Below are 11,440 nucleotides of genomic sequence, written 5' to 3' on the forward strand. Positions count from 1 at the left end.
TGTAATTAATATAAACCGTAGCTACAATAGATAAGGACGATATGGCCGTGAACCGTTTCAAGAGTCCATCAGTGAACAGTTGATAATGAAGGAGCAATAAAGAATACAAATCCAGATGTATATGAAGAGAGGATGTTTTTTATATCTGAGTAAAGAAAGGATGGCATGAATAAATGTGTGTTGCTGTCAGGGATCCACCAGCCACACCCTGACCAAACCCTCCTATCACTCCAAGCAGCTCTCCTACATACTAATCATCTACACCTGGCCCAAATCAGTCATCACGCTATATAACCTCCGTTCATCCACAAGCTCATTGTCCGTTCTACAGTTTAGGCTTATGAACATAGTCGGACTACCCAAGCTATACTGTTTGGTTCTTTATTGTGTACAAGATTCTGTATGTTTGTTGCTCTCTCTAAGTCACAGCTTTCACCTGGTTAGTTTAACCAGAGTTTTGTTGCGGTTTGCCGTTTTTCTGCCTTGCCCTTTTGTTCCTCATTAAAAAGACCTTTGTGGATTTCACTTCGGTTTCCGGCACGTTCTTTTCGCCTGACAGTTGCATTGAAGCTTTTAATTTTGCCTCTTATATATTTATTTATATTTTGAATAAAAATAGTCAAACAGAAACGTGCGCTGCATTAATTGCGTGTAAAAAAAAAAAACTAATATTGGCGTTAAAACAAATTTGCTTTAACTCGTTAATTCTGACAAAGAAAATCAGTTGTCCAAATACCTGTTTTGAGGATTTTGCTAGCAAAAGTTTAAACACAAAGCGAACTGACTTCCTGTATCTCTGTTCTCTCAAGTAAAACAGGTTACAGACATAAACCAGATTGTTTTTGTCTTTTTGTGTGACAGCCAGACATTTAAACATGTATATATAAAAAGTCCCTGATAATTAAAGCTTTTCTTTCTTTCTTTAAAACTGATAAAAAACAGACCATTTGTTGAGAGGAATACGTTGATTAATACATGATTAAATGATAGCAATAAATATATTGTTGCTAAAATGTACATGTTTGTACATTAAACAAAAGAAATAACTTTTTTTTGTAAAAGCTCTCCCCATATTCTTGTAAACCCTCATTTTAATAATAACAGTCATCAAATCCATTTATAACCAAAAGCTACAAATGTTGTACTCTCACTATCAGATACGTGCCGTGTCCTTGGCTTAAAACTCGCATGATATTTTTTTAGAGCGTCTGTAAATATCCTTATTCACATGTTAATCATTGTTTAAACCCTACAAGCTCATGGCTGAACAAGTCCTAGTACATCTTTGTGAAGGTCTTCAGGGATTGGATGGCTCCTGATGATTAGGATTTATAAAAGCCAGTGATGGAAAGTCACTGGCAGTCGATCAGGCATGATGAAGGTTCTTCTGCTTTTGGGACTGGTAGCAGTGGCTCTCTGTGAGCCAACCCACTATGTTGGGTAATTTAGATTTTTATTTTTTATTTTTTTGGGTGTCATTGTTTTAATACAAAAACCATATTAAAATCTTTCTATCAAACATTTTCCTGACAGGGATAAAGTTTTCCGCCTGTGGCCTGTAAGCGATACACACATATCATTCATCAAGGAGCTGGAGAGCAACGTGAAGGTATGTTTATTTATTAAGACCTAACACTTCATGTAATAAAAAAGGAAATGTAAAGGTTCTGATTCAGGACTTATGAAAATGGTGTTAATAAATGTATTCATAGCGATAGATAGATAGATAGATAGATAGATAGATAGATAGATAGATAGATAGATAGATAGATAGATAGATAGATAGATAGATAGATAGATAGATAGATAGATAGATAGATAGATAGATAGATAGATAGATAGACAGACAGACAGACAGATTCAGACAGACAGACAGGCAGACAGACAGATTTAGACAGACAGACAGACAGACAGACAGACAGACAGACAGACAGACAGACAGACAGACAGACAGACAGACACAGACAGATACAGACAGACAGACAGACAGACAGACAGACAGACAGACAGACAGACAGACAGACAGACAGATAGACAGACAGACAGACAGACAGACAGATCTTCTGCATAATGTTGTATCTCCTTATGAATTGATATCTCCTTATAAAGTGGTATCTCCTTATGAAATAGTATCTCTGTCATAAAATGATATCTCCTGAATAATGGTTGATCCTTATGAAATATCTGCTTGTAAAGTGAAATCTAATAAAGTGGTATCTCCTCCTTGTTAAAAGTGGTATCTTCTAAAGTAGACTTCTAAAGTAGACTCCTTATAAAGTGACATCTCCTCATGAAATCAGAGCTCCTTATAAAGTGGTAGTTTAGAAGCTGCCTTGTAGTGTTTTCACCATCAAACAAAGTTTTTTAACCAGACAAGAGTGAGTTGTCCATTTCATGACTTCATCAATTTGCATTTACTTCACGGCTTCACTTTATTATTTTGCTTATAAAGCGACGATAAAGTCAATCTTCATGAAGATCTTACCAGGCTCCATAATGAACCATTTTACAGGGATGGCAGGAGCTTTAATTTCTGTCATTTTACCTTCATTTACAAATACTTGCATTTTATTTAAAGCACCCTTAAGCCCACAACAGCATTTTGCCTGAAGTTTGTACCACAAATGATATAAAGAATTAAAATTCAACAAAGAAATGTAGGATCCTAAACGATAATGTTGTTAGGAGGTGTGTGTGCGTTCATCCAATCTACAAGACCTCCTCAGAGGAATTCCAACCTTATCAAAGTAAGATCAACTTTGACTGAAGGCATAATTACAATGTGGTGTGTGTTGTTCCTTCTGCAGGTGGACTTCTGGAGCCCTGACAGTGCTGACCTGGTCGCAGTTCACACTGATGTCGACATCCATATCCCTGCTTCATACATAGACATGGTTTCCGTCATGCTCCAACAGAGCGGCATGGAATACCAGTGAGTCCTCATGGAAACATTTCCTCCTTATGTTTTATCCTCCGTTTTTTTCAATTCCAAACTAGGCTTAGGCTTACTTCTGAGTAGAAATGTAAAAGAAGGAGTTACATTCAACCAAGTATGGACTATTTTGTCCACCACTGTGTGGATGATAAAGTGGTGTTTGTCTCATTTGTGTGTTACAGAGTGCTGATTGAGGATGTTCAGACAGCTGTAAGACAACAGTTTGACAACATCAGACAGACCAAAGCCCATGACTACATGAAGTACAACAGCTGGGAAAATGTGTGTATTGTTTTTTCTCTCAGATTGTATACATGCTGAATATGTCCTCACTGCATGTTGATCAATTTGATGGACAGGTCGAGGCCTGGGTTAACTCGATCACCTCAAGCAACCCTGCACTGATCAGCAGGTCGACGCTCGGGAAATCATACGAGGGCCGCTCCATGCACCTGCTCAAGGTAAGTACAATTGGTGAACCACAATAGCAATGAGACAGTGAGATACACAGTCACCAGCTGTCAGTTCTTTGTATGTGGATTCAGTTGGATTATATTTTTGATGATTTGACATGATCCAGGATTGTCTGATTCTTTAAAGCTTATCCTGTAGTTGTTCTCACAGCAACAGGTCTGTAAACTTAAATTTGCTCTTGAGAATTCTTGTTTCGTGTAACTATATCATGGCTTTATAAGTGGAGGTGATATTGGAAGCCATGTCTTCTCCATTGTAAAGAAAGCAGCTTGTAGCCAAAGGAGCAAGAATGATACAGAAATGTTAGAAAGCTGGGGTCAGAGCATAGGGTCAGCCATGATGTAGCACCCCTGGATCACAGGGGGTTCAAGGGTGGAATCTTGGCAAAACTGGGGCTTGAACCCCTGAACTGCTGATCAGTAACCCAGAGCCTTTAACACTTAGCTAACACTTCCCTTGGACTTAAAGGAGTTAAAATGGATTTAATGTGGTATCATAATGTTTTGCAAATTTTTCCCAACCTTTGAACAATAGCTCATTGGTTATTGTACATTAACCAGCCAATCACAGCGGTGCTAGTCATGAGTTTTAGTGTGTATTATACGAAACTACTATACAATAAAATACATGATATACAATATCTAACAATAATCTAATAAACATGAGATGGATAACCTGCTGCAATAAAACTTGTTATCTGGTGTTGGTTTAAATCGAGTTCATTCGAGTGGATGAACATCCTAACCATTAATGAAAAAACAATCACTCTATCATACAGAGATGGCTATCTGGCTAAAAGGGGTGATTTTTCCTTGGTAATCACAGCGCTCACCTTTTTCCCTCACAGATCGGTAAGAACACCGGCTCCACCAAGCCCGCCATCTTCATGGACTGCGGAATCCACGCCCGCGAGTGGATCAGCCCTGCGTTCTGTCAGTGGTTCGTCCAGGAGGTGAAGCCAAACTCACTCACAGATCAACAGGGCTCTAAATAATTCGTAGTAGTACTGAAAAAATAAATAAAATGTAGTACAAATTCAAATATCACACATTAAAATGCAGAGTAAAAGTTCCTCATAATGAAAATGGATGATAAAATACAGAAATTTGTTTAAGTACAATAATGAAGTAAAAATATTTCCTTATTGTCCACTACAGGCCATTATCATGTTTTCATCATACACATATACTTGTATGTGTGAATGGTTATTACATTCTGTCACACTGTAATGCTCTTTTTTTGTAAGGCCGTGTCCACCTACGGAAGCGACCCTCAGATGACCAGCTTGCTGAACAAGATGGATGTCTTTGTGCTGCCGGTGTTTAACGTGGATGGATATGCACACACCTGGAAGAGTGTATGTTCTTTACTCCTTATGTCTCTCACTGTACACTAGGGCTCAACACTCTGACCACTTGCTTTATCAAAGAGCAAACTTTCTAATTGTGATGAAATATTGTATCACCCATGTAATATAATATGAATATACAGTGGAAATAGTGACAGACAGTGTCTGTCTGTCTGTCTGTCTGTCAGTCTGTCTGTCTGTCTGTCTGTCTGTTTCTGTGTTTATTCATTAATTTATTATTAATTAATTATGAATAATTAATAATTATAATTATACGTTGTTAGTTTTTTGGTTGTTAGTTAGTTAGTTAGTTAGTTAGTTAGTTAGTTAGTTAGTTAGTTAGTTAGTTAGTTAAATAGTTTTGTGTTTGGTTGGTTGTATATTTATTTATGTTTTGTTTTTATTTAGTTAAATACTTACATATTTAGCTAGTTAGTTAATTGTGTGTTTATTTGTTTGATTGAGAAAATATTAAACATTTGATGCGATTTTTAATCACACTACACATTCTCTTAGTTTAGAAATTAGGAATTTCTTAAACATTTATTTTTAATAAAGTTTCTTCTTTCTGAACACTCGGCTGAAACACTGTGTATAGTATGAGGATGAGTAGTGAGCTGTGTTGTTGTAATGTGGGTCTGCAGGACAGGATGTGGAGAAAGACTCGCTCTCGCAAGACCGGGTCCAGCTGCATTGGTGCCGATCCCAACAGGAACTTCGACGCCGGCTGGTGCAGTGAGTACAGCAGCGACATTATAAACTTTATACATTATTTATTCACCTGGCTTTTTATTCAACATAATCATTTTTACTATTACACATTAAACTGGGCCTTACTTCAACTTTTCTACTCAGATCTACTGAACTTTTTCATTTCATCACATCACCACACATATGATACATGGGTTTATTAGATATTACCCAATAAATGGAAATTATAAACATTAGCATTTTACATAAAAGTCATAAAACATAATGTTCTCCATGTTTACAAGTTTATTTATTTATTTACTCACAGACAATTAATGAATTGCTCAAAAGATTTTTATATATGTATTATTTAATGAATTGACTGATTGATTGATTGATTGATTGATTGATTGATTGATTGATTGATTGATTGATTGATTGATTGATTGGTTGGTTGATTGATTGATTTTTGCTAGTGTTTTATATTTAATGAAAGATTAGCTTATTTTTATTTATTCTTATTAGCTTCACTATTGTACTTATATAATATAAATATTTTTGGGATTGTTTATTTATTTCTTGTTGTTTTATTCATTAATGTTTTACATTGTAAAGCAACTCTGAGAATGTGGAAATTTTAAAACATATCACTTTATTCCAGTTTATTATTATTATTATTATTATTATTATTATTATTATTATTATTATTATTATTATTATTATTATTATTGTGTTATAGTAAAGATGACATTTTTTTATATATATTGAAAAATACACTATATATAGAGTTAATATTATATTATTAGTAATGTAATTTTGATCTCTCTCTCTCTCTCACACACACACACACACACACACACACACACACACACACACACACACACACACACACACACACACACACACACACAGCATTGGGAGCTTCCAGTAACCCCTGCAGTGACACTTACTGTGGATCTTCTGTGGAGTCAGAGATTGAGGTGCAGAATGTGGCAAACTTCATCCGCAGGAACAGGTCTATCATTAAGGCGTACCTTACCATCCACTCGTACTCTCAGCTCCTCCTGTTCCCATACTCCTACAAATACGATCAAGCCAAAGACCATGCCGAGCTGGTATTGCTCCACACACACACACACACACACACACACACACACACACACACACACACACACACACACACACACACACCTGAGTTTCAGAGCAATAACTTTTAAGTATAGTCTCTGCTGTCAAAATGTTCTCATGATATATAAAATGTATAAATGTAAAATTCTTTCATATTCCCACATGATTGTTTTGTTTCGTCGATGCTCAGTAACTTTGAAATGAATGAGCAAAAAGTCCCATTCGTCATTACGTTCATTTCGGATTAAGGTTGTAACCTTAAAAATGTTAAATATACTGCATGTATTTGCCAATATTTACTTTTTTTTATATAAAAGGTTCTAATTATAGTACCTACATAAAGTATATTATGTTATTAGTATAATTTGTTGTATACGTTTTATTTTCTTTATTATATATTGAATACTAAAATATCTTTTTTGAAGCATTGCTTTTGGAATTCAAGTTAATCTGTGTGTGTGTGTGTGTGTGTGTGTGTGTGTGTGTGTGTGTGTGTGTGTGTGTGTGTGTGTGTGTGTGTGTGTGTGTGTGTGTGTGTGTGTGTGTGTAGATGAGCGTGGCAGTGTCTGCATCAGAAGCACTGCGCAGTCTGTATGGCACTCGCTACACCAGTGGCCCTGGAGCAACCACCATCTGTAAGTCCACACACACACACACACACACACACACACCCACACACACACACACACACACACAGGGAAACAAAAAAATCTCCACCATCCATAAAATATAAAAAGTGATAAATCCATGGGATAAATAAGCCTTAAACGCTGCTTTATTATTTAAAATTATTGATATTTGTATTCATATTCGTCTATAACCCGTATAATAAATGATTCTGCATCTACAGTGAAAAGAATGAAACCTACAGTAGATAAAACAGTGTATGTACAGGTTTAAAATTTTTTTTTAAATCAAATCCCTCAGTGCAATTTAGAGAAATCCAAGTTCCAGCTACCCCATGTCCTATTTTTACTGGAAATTCGATTAATACTGATTTATACTGACTTTCTGTCTTTATTTATTTTTATTTCTTTTTTTACGATGAATCAGTGGACGAGTTTAAGACATTCAGCACTTATAATGTGCTAAATTCGATATAATGCATAACTTTTTGGATTTTTTTTCCAACCCCAGAAAGAAAATCACAACACTTCTCGATCGTTACCGCTTCATAAAACTCGGATGTTAAATAATTCATGTTCATTGTAATTTCTATTTTTTTTTCACACCACAAGTGAGTCCCCAACTACTCTCCAAAACATAAACATTTTTGCCAAATGATCGTAAAGTGTGTGTGTGTCATGTACATGTATACATATATGGCGCCTCCTGGTGGTCTGGTGTCCCAAAATGACGATTCGACTAAGAAACAACACTAATATACACAGAGCAGAATTAACATTAAGGCATTATAACATTATGAGTGGTGAAGTGAGGAACACTGATTATCTCTTCATCATGGCGCTTGTTAGTGTGTGGGATATTATTAGGCACCAAGTGAACATTTTGTCTGTGTTAGAAGCAGGAAAAATGGTCTTGCGTAAGGATTTGAGTGAGTTTGACAAGATTTTGACAAAATTGTTAAATGTTGGTTTATTCAGCCTTGTGTGTAAAATACAGATAAGCAAACCATATAACGTGTGTGTGTGTGTGTGTGTGTGTGTGTGTGTGTGTGTGTGTGTGTGTGTGTGTGTGTGTGTGTGTGTGTGTGTGTGTGTGTGTTTTCCTCTGCAGACCCTGCTGCTGGAGGTTCTGATGATTGGGCTTATGATCTTGGTGTGAAATATTCGTTCACCTTTGAGCTTCGTGACACCGGCCGCTACGGCTTCCTGCTGCCTGAGTCCCAGATCAAGCCTACATGTGAGGAGACCATGCTGGCTGTCAAGTACATCTCTGACCATGTGCTTAAAAACCTGTAGTGAGAGACAAATGTGCAACAATGCATGCATGCAAGTGCTGGAAAATAAAACATATAATAAAACAAAAGTGTAAGTTTGCCTTCATTTACTTTTTAAGTTTTTTTTTCTCAGTCGCTTCGGAGCGTTTCTCAGATCAGAAATGAAATTCTCAAAACTACTTGTTCAACCTCTACATCATTTAGTCACTTATGCTCATCTTAAAAGACATTTCTTGTTGCTTTGATCAAATTGCAAATGTTTTTGTATATCATTTAATTGATTGTGTACAAGTGACTGCTGTTTCCTACATTATCAGTTGTTCATGTCGATCTAAATATATTATACTGGTTTCACCTGAATAGTCTTCAACCCCAAAACATCTCGGCATCAGTTCATTGTATACGTCATTAAATGCAAAATGGTTAAAGCAGTTGTCATCATCTGTCATCTAAAATGTCTATTAAACTTTATTTATGTAAATGTGTTGAATTGATGAATCTTGAATGTCACTAATGAAGGCGAGTGAACGGCATCAAATCAACCAATGATCAACTGGTTCTCTAAAACAGGTCAAAGGTGAATCTCGTGAACCTTCAATTGGCAACAGAGCGAAACACAGAATTACAATTTCTGAAAATGAATAAACAACCAGGAAACGAACGAACACTATTACAGTACAGTTTAAGGGTGAATCCTGTTCGGTCTCAGGCATCAATACAAATCAAATTCTGTATGCAATCAAACAGAAGGAATTCAGTGCCGTGCATTTTTACTGTAACCCAAACCACAGTTTATATCAGGAAATACTGAAACTACACCTTTACACTGACAACATGAATAAACCAGTTGATCATTGGATGATTTGATGCTGTTCACTCTCCTTCACTAGTGAAGATTCGTCTGCACAATTCATCAATTCAACACATTTACAGAAATAAAGTTTAACAGATATTTTAGATGACAAATTCTGACTACTGCTTTAACTATTTTGCATTCAATGACTCCTGCAATAAACTGATGCCGAGATGTTTTGGGGGTTAAAACTATTCAGGTGAAACCAGTATAATATATTTAGATCAACATGAACAACTGATAATGTAGGAAACAGCAGACACTTGTACACAATCCATTAAATAAATGTACAAAAGCTTTAAAAATTAATTTAAAGCAACAAGAAAATGTTCTTATGATGAGCACAAGTGACTCAATGATGTGGAGGTTAAACAAGTAGTTTTGAGAATTTTATTTCTGATCTGAGAAACTGCTCCAAAGCGACTGAGAAAAACTGCAAACCAACGACCTTCTGCTCAGATGTTAAACATGATATCCACTGATCTGCTAGTGTTATTTGATTTGTCTACGACTTGGAGAGTCTATAGACTAAAATCTTATTATTTGAGTCATTTGGGTAGATATCAGATCAAATATGTCAGTAAATGTAATCATCTTTTCATAAACAAAGACCTGAGAGAAAATAAAAGCAGAAAACTGTGTTTGCATGCTTGCATATGTGTGTGTGTGTGTGTGTGTGTGTGTGTGTGTGTGTGTGTGTGTGTGTGTGTGTGTGTGTGTGTGTGTGTGTGTGTGTGTGTGTGTGTATGCGCATCTGTCTATCTGTCTTTGGGCCGGAATGGAATAATAATGGCTCAGTGTGCAGTTCAGCTACATCACTGTGCTGTTTTCTCGTTCTTTCTGTGTGTGTGTGTGTGTGTGTGTGTGTGTGTGTGTGTGTGTGTGTGTGTGTGTGTGTGTGTGTGTGTGTGTGTGTGAGCAGAGAAAGCAGAGAAAGGAGGTTTTTCTGAAACCCTCTGTGAGCCTGGTGCAGGCTACGTGACAGTGGCATCGTATTCACTCCACAACCCACACACACACACACACACACACACACACACACACGCACGCACACACACACACACACGCACGCACACACACACACACACACACACACACTTTCTCTCTCTCTCTTTCTCTTCCTCTTTCTCTGTCGTTCTCCCTCTTTTCTTTATAACAATGTATAAACATATATGGAAATGATGCTTGCTTTGTTTTCTGCTAGGACAGCTGTCAGCCAGCAGGAAGTGTTTTGGAGCAACACAATGTGACTCAGAAACACACAAACATCAGCAGGACAGAAAGGCACACAATCAGCACACTGTTATATAACGCTGTAATATGGGTCAGCTTACCCAAAATCCCCCCCCCCCCCCCAATCAATTCGACCTGTAATTCAGAAAACTGACCACAAGGTGGAGCCAAATCACAGAGCGACTCTGAATATACTCTCATAAACCCGTGTACTCAGTATAGATAGATAGATAGATAGATAGATAGATAGATAGATAGATAGATAGATAGATAGATAGATAGATAGATAGATAGATAGATAGATAGATAGATAGATAGATAGATAGATAGATAGATAGATAGATAGATAGATAGATAGATAGATAGATAGATAGATAGATAGATAGATAGATAGATAGATAGATAGAATTTTATTATTATTATTGTCATTTTAAATGTTTGGATTTACACTTCCTAGAATTGAATATATTGTGGAAAAAATTTACTACTACTTATAATAATAATAATAATAATAATAATAATAATAATAATAATAATTAAAAGGAGAAGAAGAAAAACAAATGAAAACACTAATTATTATTATTATTATAATTATAATTATTATTTGTGGTATATATATATATATATATATCACAAAACAAGGGACAAATAAATTTAATATAATTCAAGTCAAGTCAAGTCAAGTTTATTTCTATAGCACTTTTCACAACAGACATTGTCTCAAAGCAGCTTTACAGAAATCAACAGTGAAGGTGAATGGTGTGAATTTGTCCCTGATGAGCAGCCGTGGTGACTGTGGCAAGGAAAAACTCCCTTAGATGTTATGAGGAAGAAACCTTGAGAGGAACCAGACTCAAAAGGGGAACCCATCCTCATTTG

At 36.1% G+C, this 11,440-nt stretch overlaps 1 protein-coding gene across 1 annotated transcript; it reads left to right on the plus strand.

Annotated features, from left to right (window-relative positions):
- The first annotated feature begins 1,330 nt into the window (after positions 1-1,330).
- On the plus strand, positions 1,331-8,564 carry cpb1 (carboxypeptidase B1 (tissue)). The gene is made up of 11 exons (XM_083547679.1): positions 1,331-1,440; positions 1,534-1,609; positions 2,808-2,932; positions 3,118-3,217; positions 3,295-3,396; positions 4,257-4,361; positions 4,656-4,766; positions 5,402-5,492; positions 6,360-6,562; positions 7,126-7,210; positions 8,313-8,564. The coding sequence occupies exons 1-11, from the start codon at positions 1,373-1,375 to the stop codon at positions 8,495-8,497; spliced, it is 1,251 nt and encodes a 416-aa protein (XP_083403805.1). The 5' UTR covers positions 1,331-1,372; the 3' UTR covers positions 8,498-8,564.
- The last annotated feature ends 2,876 nt before the right edge of the window (positions 8,565-11,440 follow it).

The sequence above is a fragment of the Silurus aristotelis genome (genome assembly GCF_946808225.1).
Source record: "Silurus aristotelis genome assembly, chromosome: 1".
Classification (NCBI taxonomy): Eukaryota; Metazoa; Chordata; class Actinopteri; order Siluriformes; family Siluridae; genus Silurus; species Silurus aristotelis.

Excerpts from the sequence above, each read along its gene's own strand:
- cpb1 (XM_083547679.1), top strand. The coding sequence starts at position 1,373 with ATGATGAAGGTTCTTCTGCTTTTGGGACTGGTAGCAGTGGCTCTCTGT. Across the intron at positions 2,933-3,117 it reads CAGAGCGGCATGGAATACCA|AGTGCTGATTGAGGATGTTC; the intron begins GTGAGTCCTCAT and ends TGTGTGTTACAG. Across the intron at positions 6,563-7,125 it reads CCAAAGACCATGCCGAGCTG|ATGAGCGTGGCAGTGTCTGC; the intron begins GTATTGCTCCAC and ends GTGTGTGTGTAG.